We start from the raw sequence: 20908 nt of genomic DNA, 5'->3' as shown, positions 1-20908 counted from the left end.
ACTTATTTAAACATTTCAATAATACAATAATAAGTTATAAAACTAAAATTTAAATTTAATACATTTAATTTTTCATTCTAATATGATAAATTACAATAAATCTTTAAATTATTTTTTGAAATGGTAATAGTATATCAAAATAAAGGAACAATATAATTTTTAACAAAAAAAAAAAAAAATTAAAATTAAAAAGTAAAATAACTTTAACAGAGACTCATGTTGTAATCATTAAAATTAAAATAAATATATACTGTAAAAACTACAATATTTAAATTTATAGATTTAAAAGGCACAATAATTTGTCTACTTATACTGAAGTATAAGGTAGTACGAAATTCATTAATTTTTCTATTATTAGTAACTATAATACTATTTTAAAATACTCATAAATTAATTTTATATTCATTAAAATTAAAAGGAAATTCATAAATTAAAATAGTTAACTAGTATCACAATGATTTATACTATAAATATTAAAAGATCAAATACATATCTTAAGAAGTATGAAAAAAATCACATTTAGTATATCTAACAATTAATGTAAAAATTATTAATGCAGATTTAAAGTGGATATATTTTTTATAAGCCCTAAAATCTATAATTCTTTTAATCATGTAATATTAAATAATACTATAAACTGTATAAACTTATATTTTAATGTTTAAATGATTGAAATTGATATTGCAGAATAAATTATTTAAAATCTATTTTTTTTTTTTTAAGTGGCAGATATAAATTATTAGTAAGTAACTATAAATATAAAGTATTTTATAAATGTGAAAGCTATGTAAAAATATTCTAATAATCATAAAAAATTATAACTTTCATTAATTTTTAGTAAGTTATCTAAATAATTTAATCAATTAAAAAAAACAATATGCAAATTGTTTTTTAAAAATGTATCTATAGTCACAATGTAATTATATACATACATACATTTATATATTATATTTAGTAGATATAAAAAATAAAATTGTTATAATTGGTTCGTTATGATTAAAGTTATTTAAAGTTAAACTATTTAGTAGTAAGTCATAAAAACTAAACCCAAAATTAAATTCTTATACTAGAATACATAATTTATTCAAAGGAGTAATTATTAATCTAATCATAATCAATTAAATTAAAATAAATACTAAATGAATGGTAATCTAAAAATAAACCATAGTTTTTAAGTTTCATACTACATTATTTTATGTAAGAAGTAATGTTAAAATTTAAATAAATAATGGAATTTACAGTTGATAAGTTAATTTAATAGACTTGACATTTGTTCAATATTATCTATCAGAATACTTTATTATTTTATTTTAAGTTTTTAAATTTAAATTTTAAGCAATAAAATTATTAGTTCTATTAAACTGATATTATTAATAAAATATGTGAATGTAAAATACCAATTAAAAATCATAGTATGATTATATTTTACAAAATTATAATAAATAAATATTTTTAAATTTAATCTCAAAAATAACATTTGCTAAGATTGTTCTACATAAGTCTTTATTAATATGACATTAAATGTTTTTTTTCAGCATTTAAATGTTAAGAGTATAGTTGAATAAAATAATAAAATATACAATCAAAGTAATTTAATGTTTTTGGAAGTGTGATATGAATTTTACTTATACCGTACTGAAATAAAAATTTTAAAGTTGTTTAATATGAATATAATTTGTGTAATATGTAAATAAAAATCTTTAAGTTAGGCATTGGAAAACATGAACACTATAAATTTAAATATAAATCAATTAATATTAAAAAAAAAGTTAATTTAAATTAGAATGCAAATGAGCTTAAAATGAAATATGTATTATAATATAAAGTCAAAAAGGATTAATATATTTGTAATACAATCATATTATAGTGTTTACACCATAGTTTCAGGATCGTTCCAGTCATATGGATGGCCTAAAATACTGATATCACTGTCAAATGATACTCTTCTAGATCTAGATTGAATGCTATTAATTCCATGAAGAAGATCTATGTCTTCATCAAATGAACAACCTCCACCTTCTGATCTCAATTGCAAAGATTCGGTACTTTTTGAAGATAATTGAGAGGTCAAAGAATGTTGAGAGTTTTCTTTATAGTACATGCCATTAAATGTATATACTTTGTCTGATCTAAAATAAACTTTATGTCAATACTTTAAATTATTTTTAACTAGATACCTCATTTTACCGGTCAGTATTTGATTGCAAGTGGTCAGATTGTGGTGAAGACATGTCCGACACTAAAGGAGTGCTTTCATCATCACTGCTTGCAGTTGCACACATAGCTGAAGAATGATTTGTATCTTGTGGCGGACTTGTTGGTAATTTTTCATTGCTGCAAACTGGCGATATAGTAACTGCAGGGGGTTGTTGCACCCAACTTGTACTCGCTACTAAACAACTTAACATACCGACTGAGCCTGCGATACCTTGTTTTACAATTCCACTAGCCTTAACATAAAATTTTAATCTCATTATTAATATTATAAGAAAAAAATATAGAAAATTCTTACGTTTTACAAATTATATACATACTTGTACAGAATTTTTTGTTTCTGGTATTGTGTCTGCATCATCAAGCCTGTTCATTACTAATGATGCTGGTCTTTTAATGGATTTAAGCAAAAACGGTTTTCCAGCTTTTTCAGTAGTTGTAGTTACAATACATGTCTAAAAAATTAAAAATATTTTTTTGGTTAATGAATTATTAAAACATTGATAAAACCAACTTTATAATCAATAAGATTTTTTCTAGAAGCAATTGGAGTATTGTTTAATGAATTTGCTGAAATAGAATTATTTCCTTCATATTGAAATGCTGGATATTGAACAATACTATGATGAGGTGAATTCTGGAAAAATAATTGAAATTGGCTTTTATAAAATCTTATTAATATTAGATATAAATATTAATGAGTAAAAAATTGTTTATTACCTGAAGCAAAAATGCATCAACATCTCCTCCATTATCGTTACTTGAAGTTGTACTACATACAGATCCATCACCTATAAAATCAAATAAGTAAAAATAACTAGATGTTTTTATGGTATATATTGGATTACTTTGTTAACCTGTGCAGTATAGTGTTATATTGTTATTTAAAATAGGAAAGCAATGCTAAATGTTTCTCATTTGTAAACAGTTTAAGCAGAGCTCAGTTTACTATTAATACTATTGTATTGATGAAAAATTGATTTCAGTCAAACTTTTCATAAACAAGATTTAATTAGTGATTTTTAAAGTGTAAGATAGCTTATTTTTATGAATCACTATGTATATTCCACTGCTAATTTATTGATCAATAAATCAGATGATATACTATATAGACATTTTAGAGTATTTTTTATCATCAATAAATGTACTAAGACTTGACAATTTCATAGTAAATGTGTAAGAAATTATACTTGATTTTGTTGATACCTTTATATACTATAATCAAAATTAATAAAAAAAACTTAATTCAGGCATTTATGCACATATTTAAAAAAATCTAAAAGTAGAAAACTTAAAAATTAATTTCATAGTCATATTAAATGTTTATGTCTGTAAAGTTAGCCTACCCACTTTGATGTAGCAACACAAAATCTTCATTAGTACTTTGTGAATTAATTGAGAGAATTTGCGAGTTAGCTATTTATAAGCTGCAAACAAAATACAAATGGGTGAGCCAAATTAATGTAACCTACCCATATCTAAAATTTAGAAACTTATACCAAAAGATGCATTGAGATTTGAGAGTTTACTTTCAAAATTTGTGAATTTTCATTACTCAAAAAACCCATTTCTAGATCGTAAAGTTAGCCCTTCTATGTTATCCTATAAATTTAAAATTAGTATCAAACAATTTTGAAAATGTGCAAATCTACTTTAAAAAAAAAACCATTAAAAACTGTCTTAAAAAAACTTAAAGGATTAAAAAGTAATAATTAAATTAATAGATAATTTATATAATAAATATATAATAGTTTTTTTGGTCAGTTTTTAATAATTTTTTTGGTGATAAAAAGGGTAACTCATAAATTTCGATGCACCTTTTGATATAAAATCCTAAATTTTAGATAGGGGTGGACTATGTGAACTTGGCCCACTCATTTTTATTTTGTTTGCAGCTCATAAACGGCCAACTCACAAATTCTCGCAATTAACTTACTAAGTATTGGTGAAGATTTTGAGTTGCAACGCCAAAGTGGGTGGGTCAACTTCGCGGACGTAAAGTTTTCCAAAAAAAAAAAAAAAAATAAAAAGCACTCTATAAAACTATCTTCCTTAATACGATTCATAATCTAAAATTTCAATATTTTAAGATAGTTAAATATGTTATAGATATCTACATGAATTATACATTTAATATTAATTTAAATAGCTAAAGTGCATAATTATCCATTTAAAAACTAATGCATCTACATAAGAATATATATAAACAGAGTAATTAAAAACTACTATAATGTATATTAGTCTTATAATTTAAAGTCTATAGATTTAAGTGATCAATTACTAAAAAAAATTGTGTGTAAGTAAAAGCATAATGTTATTCTACATACTATATACTACAAAATAGGTATTAAGCAATAGTAATTCTAACAATATGTATTGCAGCCATTTGAACATCATTTTTCTATGCAAGTAAAGATATTAATATATTATCATCAAGCTTTCAATATTTAAAATTTTTTTTATAATTACATATACTTACGAAAAATAATATCTTTGAACAATTAAACAAAATTAAAAAATAAAAAACAATGATGAAATTATTTATGCAGCCTTCAAAAATCAATTCATAATGATTATAGGTACACTTTTTTTTTCATAATTTAGTTTACATAGTGTAACACAAGCAAAATATTTAATTTTCTCACAGAACAGTCAAAATTTAATTTGCGATGAACAAAATCACATACAAAAAATAAAATACACTGAAGTAATAATAATATAGGTAATATTATTATAAGCGCGATTTTAGTTTATGGTCAAGAGTAATATTTTGCTAAATATAATTCTTTAAATAATTTGTAAGCTTTAATTATGTTTGTGGTTATGTGGTTAAATGATTTAAATTTATCCAAAGATCATAGTTGTTTTTTTTAATCTTATAGTTATAATGAAGGTAATGTATATTTTGCTTAATAGTTATCAGTTAAAATATAATTAATTAGAATTCAATAAATTAATGACAATTTTATCACATTCATAAAAAGTATTTGTGCATGGAATAAACAAATCATGTACAAATGTTGTAATAAATATTCTTATTCTTGTACACCAATAATATTATTTATCAAAAACAAAGTAATAAATCTATTAAATTTTTTGGGGACCAATAATCTAATAGAGAATTTATCCTTAGTGTTTAAGGAAGCTCAAGGTTTATAGAGTATAAGAGTATTACTGCTCCATAAACATGTTTAAATAATGGTTTTTTATAGGTGTAACTGGTATAAGACATATTTAATAAATACTTAAATGTAATCTAGATAATTAGCAGGTGTCAAGTATACCTTGTCATTGAGTAAGATATTGCCATGTATATGTTGATTTTGAATTTTATAATAAATCTTTGCATACAAAAAATGGTTCTAAGCAGAGATCTACATCTACATTACGTTACACAATATTAAAAAATTTATTTATGACAGGTATATTTTCATTGCTTTTATGAAAATTATTCAACCCACATAGTTGTGAAATTATTACCTTCATTGCACTGCTCAAAATCTAAAATAATAATAATAATTAATAACTTTATAGCAATAGGCAAGTATGTTAGACATTGAGCAGATTATCACCAACGTTGAGATTTTGTCAATAAAAATTGGAGATTACAATTTTTATAAACTGATTATTTTTTAAAATAGGTAATAATAGGTGAAAAAACAAATGATGAATTAGTTTTACTTAAAATATAAAAATGTTAGTAAATATATTTTTTTTTATTTGTATCTAATTACTAATTAATAGTCAATTTAATCTAAGAATAAAATCTAGAAATGATAATATAATTTGGTATAATATGCTCAATTTTAATCCTATGTTCACTAAAATTTTGTTTTATATTTCAAAGAAAAAACCAACTTCACTCAAATCTAACTAAAAAAAAAAAATAATAGTTTTATTAAATAACTTAATATGTCCCAAAATCACATTTATGTTTTAAAATATTCTATACAGATGTCAAATTTGTAAGTTGCAAGACGATAATTTTTAAACTTTAATAATTCAATTGAGAAACTATATTTTAGTATATTTCACTTTTATATAAAAATGATAGTCAAGCTCAGAAATATAGATACAATATTTTAATGCAAGGAGATCTTTAGAGCAATGTTTATCTACTCATACTCACATAATTATCATTTAATAATTTATAAATATAATATTATCATTATATTATTAGTAATATTAAAGATGAGTTGTTCTTAAAAACTCTATATACAAATTTTAATTACATTGAAAAAAAATGCAATGAGGGGATTCAACCCCCTACAATTAAATAAAAAACCTACTGTTTACATTACTAATTACACAATTAAATTTATTAATTGTACAAATTATAAATATTTAATCAAATAATTATTGAAAAAAAGTATGTTATTGATAATTTATTTCATGTTTTAATAAAATATACATAAACAATAATAATATTTTATTCAGATAATTGAGATTAAGAAAATATCACTTAACTAGGTATGGTTAATAAATGAAATAATATGAAATAAAAATTAAAAGATCATGATGAAATAAAGTCATGCACATGCTTAAGACTCTTCACCATGCACTCCATTGATATTAATTTGTCTCAGGCATTTTATTTATATTTACAACTACATAAGAATTGCATTCTCCTGATTTAAAATTACTATTGTCGAGTTCATTCTGACTTTGTTGTCGCGTCTGCTCACCTGTAATTATGTCGATAGGTTGCTGTGGTACTTGCAAATAAGTAGCTGCTGCTATGGTACCTTGTTCTTCAGATTCTTCCAGGACATCTTCACATGCTTCTTCATTCAGAGTTTGTAATGCACCACAAATCATTTGTTCTTCTAATGTTACCTTTATTTTAAATGTTTTATAAAATAATTGTGCAAGATAAATAAAAATAAAAGCTTTTTAGTTATTTAGTTAATTTTTAATTATAATTTAATTAAAATTATTTACTTACTTGTTTTTCAACTGATGATATTTTTGACCCTTTCTGATCTTTATCGTTTAAAGTTCCTTGTACATTATTACTATTATTAGAAGATCCTAATATTTAAACATTTAATTAACAAACATATATTAGTTTTCATTAATAAAGTATAGCAGGTTATCATTTTACACATTTAAGTTATACCAAATATTTCTATACCTCTTCTTTCATGAGATTGGTTTTTAGAGCTACCCGATCTTGTGTGTTTAAAATTAATATTACTGTTGGTTTCATTATTTATTAAGTACTCTTTGTCCCGCAATGCTAATAAAACTATACGGAAAAGTTCCCAATCTCCAAAGTTCATTTTTAATACCTACAAATCAAATATAATATATAATACATTTTGAACTAGATTAAATAAAAATATATTTAATTACATTTTTAAGTTCATTCAAATTGCAGTGTAGCAGTACACAACCAGTAAGATTGTTATCTTTAATTATTTGTGTGTATTTTGGAATGTTTGACTCTTGTAAATCTCTAATTCTTGTTAACAACTTACAAATTTCATCTACACTTGATGATGATAGTTTAATATTGTTAAATTCATCCTAAAACATTACAATTATTTAAATAGGATGAAATAATTTTAAAAATATATTTGTAAATGATTATTACAGATAATGATGAAATAGAAAAATTTTGAAGTTGATTCGGTAATTCATCATAAGGTGTATGCCATCGATTTTGAACTTGTTGATTCCATAATACAGTAGATTGTGGTTCATTTAGCATCAATGTCGTTGGTAAGGTTTCATGCTGTAGTGATAGTTTAGCTCCCATTTTCTTAAATTAAATTATAGGTTAGTTATAATTTAAATGAATAATATAAATTAAAGAATTTAACTAACCTGTCTTCTCATAAGTTGATTTTGCACTCTCCGTGTTTGTAATTCATTTTGTGTTATTGTTGGTCTAAAAACAGTGGAATCTTCAAAGTTTTGCATTTCATCTTTAATAACTTTTCTCAAATATGGATCCAGATTGATAGTAAATGGTAAGAAAATTCTTAAATCACTAACAAGTAATGTTGTTCGATGAAAAGAAAGAAATATTTCAAATTTTTTCTCATCTTTGTCCATCTCCATTAATGGATCAATGTCTTTAGAAAGTTGTATTTGACGACGTACTCTGTTTATTATAGTTTTAATTAAAATAATGATAATGTTATCAAATATATTAATAAAATTACTTTTCATATAAAGTTTTTAATGACATCGAATCATCAATAGTATCCTCATTAGTATCGTGAAAAATAATCATCCAAGATATTCTATAAGGCCATTGTTCTGTAATATTTATCCAACTAGCTAAATGATACCAATTAAATTCTAATTGAAATGCTTTCAATAAACGACCTAGAAAATGTTATATATTTTTAAAGTTAACCAAATAAATATAAATATTAATTAATTTATTTATTTTTATATACCTGTAATATAAACAATATTCATTAAACGTCTCATACTTCTAGGATTCACATCACTAAAATAGTCATCAGTCAACAAAATTTTAGAAAGATCTTGTGGACCACCTAATCTATGAATGTTGCTAGCTATGCTACTTGCAATACTTTCACTAGATTTTAATTTATTCCTGGTAGAATTTATGTTACCCTTGCTTCGACTAAGGCCTCCAGAAGAGCCCATTGTAGGTTTTAAAGTAGTAGACTCATTAGATAATCGCCGTGTTGAAGCCTATAGTTAAAAATATAATTAATAAAATATAATTAACTGTTTTAATTTAAAATCTTCTTACTGAATGTACCAATCCACATTCATCCATTTGGTTAGTAACACTTTTACGATGTGATTGAGATGATTTTTGAGCTAATTTTACTTTGCGTAAACCAGAATTTTGAAGAAAAAATGGCAAATGAACCATATTTTTAAGATAATCATGTCCAGAAAAATTCATGTCATTTAATAACCGTCGACTATTTAATTCAATTACCTGTAAAAAACAATTTGTATCGTCTAGAAATATTAAATATTCTTTAAATATATACATAGAAAAAAAAGCCAATTATGTTCAAACCTGAGAAATTGCATGTGGGTCAATAGCTAAGACCACTATAAAAGGGGTATTTTGTTCAGAAAATAACATCCGTACAGCATCTAAAAGTAATAATATTTTGTCCTGTTCACAGGAATCTAGACCATCGATAATTATTACCAATCTAGTTTGTTGTTGAGTAAATGCATCTAAACAACGCACCTTTACCAAATTAATACATGTTATTAGTATTTATTAAATAACTATCTCACAAATAAACAAAAAAATATTTAGTATAATACCATTTCTGTCATTAAATTAACTTCAGTCCGTAATGCTTGAATAAATCCTTCAGACTTTAACGTATCTAATCTTGATGTAGCTCTCCTTAATTGTTTACGTTGTGAGAATACTAATGATTGTAGTAATTGACTGAATGTATATAAATTTCCTATCAATAGTAATAAAATGAACATCCCACAACAAAATAGTATAACATTTCCAATAGCTTTGTCAATTGAAAAATCACTAAGCAATAAAAAGAATACAAAAATTAAAAAAAAATAAAGTTATTTCATGTTAAAACCAAAACTTACTTTATAAAAGTTAATGTACCATTGTTCATAGCAATAATTAGTGTTACTAATAAGACGCATAGAAATGATAATTCAAATAGTATTATATTTGGCATGCAACATAATTTGCGCCATTTCCAAGGTGAAGTAAGTTTTACTAAAATTTGCATTTATTGTCAATAATTATTATTTATAAGGAATAAAAGAAATTAATTAACTAACCAGGTTTTGGACGAAAAGCTCTGTACAAACGGGTAGAAATTGATCCAAAATCTTTTTCAATTGAATCATATAATGAACCTATCATTTGAATAATTGTACTTTCTCCAGGTGTTGTACTACTTACTCGAGTTTGGTCAGTAAAATAAAATCTAAATTAATTTGTAATAAAAATATGATTAAATTAAATTTGAAATATAAAAAATTGATATTAAAATCATAAATACCGAATAGGTTGTGCTGTAACTGATGTCCCCCAACTTGAACCTGGTGGATGACAAAATATTATTTGTAGAATTATTCGTGTTGTAACTGCTTTTTGGCTTAGATAGCTGATACAATTATAAGCCCAATCAAGTCTATACAATTAAATATTTATAAATAAAAATTAATAATAAAGATAATAAATAAGTGATATTATATAAAATAATAATAACACTAACCTATGACTGCCATAGTATACCATTATCAGGAAGAAAAATATACCAGCTAATAAACTAAATGTTGTGATAATTGCAATAAGTGATGATGATGTCAAGACTACAACCATAGTACCAGCAATGAAACAAAAGTGAAGTGCCACACCCAATATTAACCATGGGAATTGAAAAAATGGATCTGTCCATTGATGAGCAAAATTTTTCATTTCCTCTAAAAAGGTAACAGGTATTTAAATTTTTATTCTTAGTTACGGTAATTAATTTAACTATTTTAATAATGTATTAATAAAGAAACTATTTGATTAGTCAAACTTCTTACCTCTCAATTTATTAAGCAGAAATGATTTTCCACTACCCCATTTAGCATATAACCCAACAGTTATTGGCATTGATAAAGTAGGTTCACTAAGCATATCAGCCAGTGCACTACTGTAAAGATCATATCCCAATAAGTTTTCATTATCTTCATTAGTATTAAGACGCCTCGAACCAAATATTTGACTAAGAATAGGCTTTTGAGCATTAACATCCATATTATATGGTGTTTCACCTGCTCGATTTGGTCTGTATAATAGCTGGCTGTTTTTAGGATTTCGTAGCAAAATTTCAACAATTCCTCTAGCTCTAGCTCTCATAGCGATATGTAAAGCTGTATCTCCACGTTTATCTGTAGCTGGTACACGAGCACGCTTTTCAATTAAAAGTTGAACAGCTTCAGCATTACGGTTTCTAACAGCTCTCATCAAAGGTGTATCACCATCCTTAATAATAAAATAAAATAAAATAAATATTGAATAGTTTTATATATATTTATTATACGGCTTACTTTTGTAGAAATTTCTAAATCAGGATTTGCACCAAGTAATAACTTAATTATTGCTGTATTGCCTTTTTCTACAGCAATATACAATGCAGTTTTCCGTTCCTAAAATTTAAACAATTAGTCAATATTAGTGTTTTACTTGGATAAGTTAATTAAACATAAAGGTTTAAAATGATCTGATATTGTTTGCATAACGTGTAAATTTATGTTTTGGAAGAAAAATTAATAAATTACAAGGCAAATTTGAAAGTTGTGAATAAATATTCATAATAAAATTTAAAACAATTATTTTAAAATGTTTTTAATGAAACAGTAAAATAAATTGTAACCTTCAGAATTTACATATTTTTTGAAAATGTACTTTTCTTATAAGTTAATTAAGAGTAAATATGGGAATAAAGCACCTAATACTCTAAATATAATTGAAATACTAATACCAACTATTAATTTAAAATGTGCACAAAGCTAAGGACTCCAATTTCATCAAAGATTTATGATTCGATTCATTGTGGTATGTTACCAATAGCAAACAAGCAAACTATATACCAGTCTGATGTTCACCATACTCAACAAAAGCATATACCTACTCAAGATTTCAATTTCAAATCCATAAACTCAAAGAATCAACTTATCAATCAAAGATTGTAAAGAACCTTCTATAATTCAAAACTATTAATTTACCATGGACATTTTAACTGTGCAACTTTTTAGTTTCATTATTTTTTTTTTGTGTTTTACCACTTATATAGATTATAAATAAATTCAATAAAAAATTTAAAAAATAAAACCAGGTAATTAAAAATATGGTTATAATATTAAATGCTAGTTAATGTAGTTTTATTTTATTTATACTTTTCCCATAACATCGACATCTGCATATTTTTTAAGAAGCGCTTCCACAATATTTCGGTGACCTCCTTTAACAGCATGTATAAGATTAGTATCTGAACTACGGTCCTAAAAAACATTTAGATATAATGATTATAATTAAAATGTAATTGAAATATATTTTATCTATACTTATTTACTTGTATATTTATATAAGCTCCAGCATTTAAAAGAGAATTAGCAATATCGTAATATCCTTCTTTACATGCAATCGTTAAAGCAGTACATCCATCTTGGTCTAGAGCATTGACATTTGGCTTACGTTCAAGGAGTAGGTTTACTACTTCAGTGTGATTTCCCATCGAAGATACTAATAATGGAGTCCATGAATACTAAAAACAAGTCAAGCATTGAATAAACAAATTTTTATACTTAATAATAAATAAAATATTTATGGTTAAATTTTTTATGCACATAAATTATACTTACCATTCCAGCAGTGTCAACATTAGCTCCAGCTCTTAACAATGTATCAACTAGTTCTACATCACCTTTTCTACATGCCCATACTAATGCAGAAGTTCCATACTGCAATATTAAAACATATAACTATTTTTACATAAAATTTTTAATAATTTTATGCATACCTTGTCGCCAACGTTGACTTTAGCACCACGTGCTATTAAATTACATGCCAACTTTGTATGTCCTCTACCTGCAGCCCAAACTAATGCAGTAATATGAAAATTTCCATGAGCATTTATGTCAGCCCCTCGGTCCAATAGAAAATTAGCCAAGTTAGGGTATCCACAGTAACTAGACCAAATAAGTGACGTCCATCCTCCCTAATATGAAATTAATATATTATAAACAAACATACAATAATTATTTATAGATTATTAACACTAATAAAATATAATATACCATATCTCGGTGTTCAATATCAGCTCCATGATCTAATAATTCAGCACATATATCGGTATGACCTTCTTTGGCAGCACAAATCAATGCTGTCCAATTATCCTGGTTAATTCAATTTTTATATTAAGTTTAATATATTTTTATATTTAAAGGAAAAAAAGAAAACATAAATCAATACATTTTTTTTTTTATTTTAGTTATAATGCTGAAAATTACTTACATTATCTTCAATATTAACATCTGATCCATGATTAATAAGCTCTCTGAGAAATTGTAATTTTCCTTTAGTTGCGGCATAATGTAAAGCAGTAGCTCCGTTCTATAAAGAGTATAAATAAAAGTTTATAAATATAATCAAAATTAGATAAAGAAAACTATTCATCACAGTTTATTTATTTAAACTTACATCATCCCGATCATCAACAAGAACACGGCGGTTTTCAAGAAATCCTTGAAGACCCTCTAAATTATTTTCTGAGATGTAATTATGTAAAGCTCTGTAGCATAACGACACCATTGAATCACTAGTGTGTAAATTCTATAAAAATTAAAATGTGAAATTATATGTCTTTAGTAAAAAAAAAAAAATTAATATAATTAGCTTTTAAAAACATTAATATAGCAAAAAAAAAAAGCAGTCAAACTCAATTAAATATTTTTAATAAAATAAAAAAAAAACTAAAATTAAGTATCTCCTCTATAACAAAAATATATATTATATGATTTTATATTCTAATGCAAAGAATGTATTGATTTTACAATAATATTTGTGTGCGTGTGAACACTTTGTCAAGTAAAAAAAAATGCATTAAAGGGTATTTCTGGAAGCATAATTAATCTAGTTTGTTTTTGGATAGTTAAAACTAGAAATGTCTTAATAGTTAATCAAAAGATCGGAAATAAAGAAAAAAATATATACACGAACATTTGTTAAAATTTTAATATTATTTTTAAAATGATAACCAAGGTTATCAAACAATTAGATTGTTTATACTCAAAATTAATTGTATACAAAGGTGTATCATTGAATTTAAACTCAACAAGTTTATAATAGCAAGATCACAGAGTCACCTACCTACATTTTTAATTATTGATCCATATCTAACTAATTTAAATTAATAAACAACATATAATACAAAAATACAAAATCAAATCATCATAATCATATATTAGTATTTTTAGTATTCAATAATTAAAAATTGTATAAATACTATAAATTTTAAAATTAAAATTAATTATTCTTCTAATAACTGATACATAATACTACATAATATGTTATAATATACAATCAAAATCATAAATAATTAATAGGTAATATATATGCTTCAGTATCAAACAAACTAAAAATTTGATAATACTTATGTTAAAAAAAATAAAATAAACAATCAATCTTTGTTATTAAAATTCCATAAATCAGTAAGAATTAATGCCTATATATTAATAGGACATAAAATAAAAAAAACTTTTAAAATAAAAATTTAACCCTAACGAGTTATTTTTGTTGTGTATCAGACTTGAGTTATTACACAAAAAAACGTAATAAAATTAGTTATGAACAAAGAGAAAATAAACAAAAAAAGTTCAACTTTTGAATAAACAGACATTTTTATATTATTATTTACTAAGTACTTTTTTCCTAAGAAAAAACTTACAAATTTCAACAAATATAATTTTAGAAAAATGTGTTGATATTTCTTGAAAATACATAGATTAATTGTTGTATTGAGCAAGATGGATTAAATTAATCTACCTTGGTATCCAAATCTATTCAAGGTGGACAGTAGATATTTGGTATATACAACAATACCTAAATAACCATTTTTATATTATTCGGGTAATAACAATTGAAGTTAATCTTCCTATATAACTATAAGTACTTCCTGCTTGGGAAATGGCAGTTGACTTCAATGATGAGAAATTATAGTTTAGTACTATTTTATTAAACTTAGTATTACTGTATTAAATGTATTATTTTAATCACAAGTATAAACAATTAATTTTTACAAAATAATGTAAAAAATACACATTTTATAATTTTTAATAAATAAAAAAAGTATTGAGACAAATTTTTTCTACCAATAGCTTAGAAGCAAATATTAACAAGTTAGTCCAGTGTTTTACTAAGTAAATCCTAATGTCATGATTTATGAAGTATATTAAATGACACAAAATGTACATTTTGTACATTAACATTTTTAACATGATTTACAAAAACTCATAAGTATTTGATAAATTGTCTATAATGATTAAAAATAAGGTATCTATTATTGAAATTTATTATTATTTTTTATGTTGTATTTTTTCTTAGCTACTTTTAATTTTACATTACCAATTAAAATTAAATATTACCATTATACTTATTTTTTTATTATGTGGTCACAAAGTATAAAATATTTTAATAGTGTTGCCATAATACAAACGTTGAAGAACACTGGGCTAAAATCCTAGAGCAAAGCTCAATCAAAAAATAATATCCCTCTTTAAAATAAATAAATTCAGAAAAATATTTTTTTGTATTTCTATGAAATAGCCTAGCACAACAAAATGAAGAGCCTGTTTTAATCTATAACTCAATGCCAATATGAAATCTTTTTTTTTTTTAGCAAAAATCTGATTTTAATGATAATATTCCTTGAATACCTAAAGTAAGCTTAAAATAAATGTTGAAAGTTACTGATATAAAAATAATAACTATTGAATATTACAACAACAAAATACTAGTTCTTTTAAATTTACTATAGGTTATACTGTATATCTGTAATTGTTTTTAAGAAATAATTAAATGATTATTTATCTATATAAATAAGTAAAAAATCACAATGTTCTTATAGATCATGAAAAATAGATCAAACAAATGAACCACCTAGGTATTTGAGAAATAGCATAAGTCAACAAAAGGTAATTCGAAGAAAAAAATAAAAATTATTTTTACGCTACTGTTATATACAGTGAAAGCTCTTGGAAAGAACTCGGTGAGATACATTTTTAAAAACTACATTTTACCCTGGGAAATGTGCATGTTAAGTTCTTAGACTTACATAATTTCTAAAATACACGATTTTCTGTGTTGTAATTGCGCAGATGAATAACTATAGATTCATACTGAATTTATATTTGTTCTCAAATAATCATAGTCAGTCCAAATTATTCCTATAAAATAATATTATTAAAATATTATTTTAATAATAGGACAAATAGAAGCAGTGGATTACTGCAATAAACTAATTTAATTGATTATTTAGTTCCACAATTTTAAAATTATTTATTTATTTTTTTAAATTTTCACATTATGAATCTATCCATCGATAACACATTTTTCGCATTATCTTAATTTTCAATATTTTATGACTTTTGTCATTTCACAAATTGGTAGTTCAAATCTAAATGCTAAATTTATAAAATAGACCTACGATATGGTGTCAATGATTTAAATATTTTTAAATCCATAATATTTTATATTAAAATAAAATAACGTTTAAATTTTTGAATATTATAGATAAATAAATATGTATTATTGTATAGTGCTGTGTTGAAATATAAACGATAAATGATTTTTATAGATTAACTACATATATAATAAAAAGTGAAGCTTGGCTAGTTTAAAAACTCATTATTAGGTGTTAAATAACAGAAAATCGGTGTTTTAGTGAGGCTGGTGTTAGAACAATATTTCAATTCTACTGACCGCCGATGAAATTTTTCTGAAATGTGCAAAGCTGAATCTTTTGTTTGTATTATCACTAGGTGGTAATGGACTATCATCATATAATGGACCAGTGATAGAAAATGACGGTAAACGATTTGACAACCCAGTAAGAAAACCTTGACTACGTGATCTTTGTGGTCGTCTCAAATCACTAAACTCATTGGTTGTTGGAAGTTGTAAACGTAAAAATGAAAAACCTCGAGAGTAACGAATGTTGACTGGTACATTTTGATTGTCTTCATTGTCAGTCATACTTATATAATTTGATCTGTACGAAAATGTTGTTACTTTATGTATACAAAGTATCATGCTAATTTATAATGATATTATAATTATTACCTGATAATAAGATATGTACATCATAAATCTAAATATTTTAAATCTTTAAATATTTTAATAATAATTAAGTCTAGGAAGTTACATAAAACTCATAAAATTAATTAAAACTAAACATTAGATATATAGGTAATTACTTTATTTATTATAAATAAAAGAAATAAGAAAATTATTTGAATATGTAAACAATTTCTTTTATCTATAAATTAAATCTTATGCAAATTATAACTTAAATATAACTTCATATTTTTTTATATTTTTCTAAACCAAGTATTTATTTAAGACCTTTAATACTAAAAGTTCACACTAGTAAAACATATCAAACATATTTATTTCATATTAAAAAACCTCAATATATTTATTATAATAAATAAAAATTCTGCTCTAATGTAAAATTATTTTTATTGCTCTTGGCAATATTACTAATAGTTGGATTTTAATTTACATAAAATGTATTATAATAAATATTTAAAAAATGAAGTACTTACTACTTTTAAATATATCAAATTATAAATAAATTCTTATGGTCCATAGACAATTTTTTTGAATTAAAAACTTAATAAATAATGACTTATGAACATAATATTTTCACTAATTACAGCAATAATGTAAGCAATCAATTATTTATGTTTAATTAAGTTTTAAAAATGTTTAAGATTATTATATGTATAATGTATAATGTATATATATTACATCCAAGTACTTATTATTAATTGTTTAAATAGCAAAATTACATAATCTCAAAACCAATTTACACTTTTTATCAAATTAATGTATTTTATCAGTTTATCCACTTAACTATTTTATTTGCAATAAAAAAATCAACAAAACCTAGTTTAAATTATACAAATATATACATATATGTATTATACAATTTTTCATATTTAATTGTATCTTTCCTTGGTAATTTATTTTTCTATTCTGTTATTCATTAAAGATTTGTTTTTAATATTAGTACTGTATGTAATGCTATATTACCTGGGTATCGCCATTGATTCTTTTCAAAAAATGAAAATAACTTAAAATGCTTCCATAGCTTCTGCTCACATTATAACTTAATGATAATGGTAATAGTTCAACAGAACTATGATTTGATTTAAATTTCCACTGAAGCCTAGGCATAATTAACTCAAATACATGACAATAATACAGCTTTTAGATATTGAAATAAAAGAAAATATATTTTTTTTGTTCTTAACTGTATATATATAAAAGGATTAAAATATTATTCTTAGATTAGATAATCAAATAAATTAGGAACTTTTCACTAGAAAATAATATTATGAAATTGTATTATATTTTTATTATTACAGGTGTATGAAACACTTATTGGCTGAAAACTAATCGATTGATCATTGGAATGCCCCCACTGAATGACGTTTTAAAATATATTTCATTCAAAATCTCTTTATCAATATCCCTGAGAAGGAGTGCCTAATATTTATCAAATAATACATACATTATACATGTTTGACTATTTAATCTAGGTAGTATTAATAAAGTAAATAAAATATGATGACATCATTAAAAAGATATAAGCTATTCTATCTATTAACTAAACAAAAAGTACTTAACATATCTAATTAAATTATAGGTGAAGTTTTTAATCTGTTAAAATTAACATTTAACCATCAAAATTTTATAAATACGCACTTCATGATTTACAACTGAATAATCTGCAAATTTTTCATAAAGATAATCATGGCAAATAGTATACCATTTAACATGTACACATAACATTTTAAAAATTGTATTTATAATAAACTGATAAATTTTTATAATTATTACAATAATGAATATTATAAATAAGCATAGTTGGTTAATGTTTACTAAAGATTTAATCTACCCAATCTTATTTTATTGGTAGCTAATAATATGCCTATGGTAATTAAAATTATCTTTTTAATGTACTATTATAGAACCAATATAAATTTAGGCATTTAGCATATTTCGTATTTAATTGGTCTAAAACATCATTTGAAATTATTATCAAGTTCTTAGTTTTAATAATATCACATTTTTAAATCATTCTTTTCATACTTACATTAAAATTAGAACTATTTATCATTAACATTTATTGTATCATATCATCAAGGAATGCTGCTATGATAATTTATTTTCTATATAATTAAATATTATAAAAATTATAAAACAGGAATATAGTTAAAAAAAAATAACAACATGCATAACATTGTTCTAAGTATATAGGTCAAGTACAAAAGGCACTTTAATATATATACATAAATATATAATTTAGACAAAATAATAATTTTATAGAAACCAAACAAATGTAACAAATAAAACAAATACATATAAAATAATTAATTTTAAATAACAATCATAAATTATAATTGAGCCAAAATAACATTATACATTTAAGTAATAATTAAACTAAAAAATGAAAACTCACATTAAATAATTTTGTTTTTACACTCCCTGAGTGATATAAGAATTCTAACAAAGCATAAAAGCTTTAAAATTTATAATTTTATTTTTGGTTTTGATGAAATAAACAAATAAATAGTTCCAAAAATTAATTCTTTATATAAAAGATTGATACGTTATATTTTTCAATAATTTTCAAAAATTGCAAATTAGTAAAATATAGATACTTATATTAATGATTTATTATTGTATTCAAATTGAAAGAGTAGTGGAGTACTAAAACTAGCTAATCTCAAACTTATAAACTTATTTTTGTTTGTAACTTAAAAAACTGATAGCATACTTCAAATTATGTGCTATTGCTTATTTGTATTTTATAATAAGATTAACATTATTTTAAACTACTCTTGGAATAAGAGGCTTGATGTGTTTAAATAATCTAAAAATCTAATTTTCTAGATTTAGCCCAAATTGTTTTATTGATGTAGTTAAAAAATTATACATAAATTACACTTTAAGTTTTGTAAAAATGAATAAGTATAACACAAGTAATAAAAATGGATTTCTTATTTAATACTAAGTAGATAGGTTTAGTAATTTAAATATAATTGCCAATCCTCAAATTAAATTAACTAGGTAAGAAATTTAATCTTGATAATTATGATTACATAGGTACCTATTTATCTTAATGTAATAAATTTCAGGCAATTAATTAAAATTTTAATCAAATTTACATGGAAATAGTTAATGACTATATCATATTGAAAACAATATTTCGCCTACCTGTATATACCTATTATATATATATTTTCAGATAAACTGATAATATTTTAAGTAATTTTGAATTAATTTTTATAATAATTAAAACCATAGTAGATACTTTGATTACATATTTATTTGTTTGTTAAATAATACAATTAAATTACTTTATTATGAACACGTCTTTAAAAAATGATTAATTAAAATAAATTCAAAATTCATAAATATGACGTATTAATTAATTGTTGGTTATATAAATAACAATTATTTGTTTACAATCTATCTAAAGATATTTGCAAACATAATATTTAATATTAAAATATATCTTATAAGTTTAATGTTTAAATTGCGATATTAAGTAGGTACTTACTTTATTTGTTTAATACAAAAAACATGATCTTTTACAAAATGTTTTGAAATAGCTAATATCCTGAATAAATGAAACTGTCGATTAAAAATGGTGCATTTTACTAATTAATAGGACACTAATTACATTGAGTAATTTTTTCATAATAATGGACTATAAAAAATATATGTGTATAGCGTATGTACTATGTAATAGAAAAATAATGATAATTCTGTCAAGTATTTTCCTGGAAACAGTAAGTTGTGATATAGTAAAATAGTTAATTATTATAAGGAAAAACAGCTGTTCAGTTATCATACAAATGTAACTTAGATAAGAGTTAAAAAACTTTAATAATTTTTTTTAAACTTAAGTAGTACCAA

At 23.2% G+C, this 20908-nt stretch overlaps 1 protein-coding gene across 8 annotated transcripts; it reads right to left on the bottom strand.

The window, feature by feature from the left end:
* Positions 1 to 1546: 1546 nt before the first annotated feature.
* Positions 1547 to 20723, bottom strand: LOC113549993 (kinase D-interacting substrate of 220 kDa B-like). Of its 8 annotated transcripts, none has more exons than XM_026951561.1 (31): positions 17524 to 17652; positions 13400 to 13531; positions 13214 to 13312; positions 12997 to 13095; positions 12720 to 12917; positions 12562 to 12660; positions 12273 to 12464; positions 12097 to 12201; positions 11248 to 11346; positions 10741 to 11182; positions 10425 to 10632; positions 10209 to 10340; positions 9985 to 10133; positions 9784 to 9919; positions 9490 to 9715; positions 9230 to 9409; positions 8951 to 9145; positions 8625 to 8889; positions 8385 to 8550; positions 8044 to 8323; positions 7811 to 7978; positions 7570 to 7743; positions 7349 to 7505; positions 7160 to 7245; positions 6900 to 7050; positions 5695 to 5715; positions 2935 to 3005; positions 2729 to 2851; positions 2535 to 2669; positions 2188 to 2450; positions 1547 to 2129 (listed from the first exon to the last, which is right to left on the bottom strand). In XM_026951561.1, exons 2-31 carry the CDS (start codon positions 13508 to 13510, stop codon positions 1871 to 1873), a joined length of 4989 nt encoding a protein of 1662 aa, XP_026807362.1. In that variant the 5' UTR covers positions 13511 to 13531; positions 17524 to 17652; the 3' UTR covers positions 1547 to 1870. The 8 variants fall into 8 exon arrangements, with proteins under 8 accessions (XP_026807362.1, XP_026807355.1, XP_026807361.1 ...); XM_026951554.1 differs by lacking the exon at positions 17524 to 17652 and adding an exon at positions 16679 to 16956; XM_026951560.1 differs by lacking the exon at positions 17524 to 17652 and adding an exon at positions 20550 to 20723 and having other exon boundaries at positions 1548 to 2129.
* Positions 20724 to 20908: the final 185 nt, after the last annotated feature.

Source organism: Rhopalosiphum maidis, chromosome 1, assembly GCF_003676215.2.
Source record: "Rhopalosiphum maidis isolate BTI-1 chromosome 1, ASM367621v3, whole genome shotgun sequence".
NCBI classification, from domain to species: domain Eukaryota; kingdom Metazoa; phylum Arthropoda; class Insecta; order Hemiptera; family Aphididae; genus Rhopalosiphum; species Rhopalosiphum maidis.
Note: the sequence above shows the minus strand (reverse complement) of the source record. Positions and strands in the feature narration are given on the sequence as shown.

Coding starts and splice junctions, on each gene's coding strand:
- LOC113549993 (XM_026951554.1), bottom strand. CDS start 16,951: ATGACTGACAATGAAGACAATCAAAATGTACCAGTCAACATTCGTTAC. Junction 7,744..7,810: donor TTTCTATTTCATCATTATCT/GTAATAATCATT, acceptor GTAATGTTTTAG/GATGAATTTAACAATATTAA. Junction 2,130..2,187: donor TTGCAATCAAATACTGACCG/GTAAAATGAGGT, acceptor AGTTTATTTTAG/ATCAGACAAAGTATATACAT.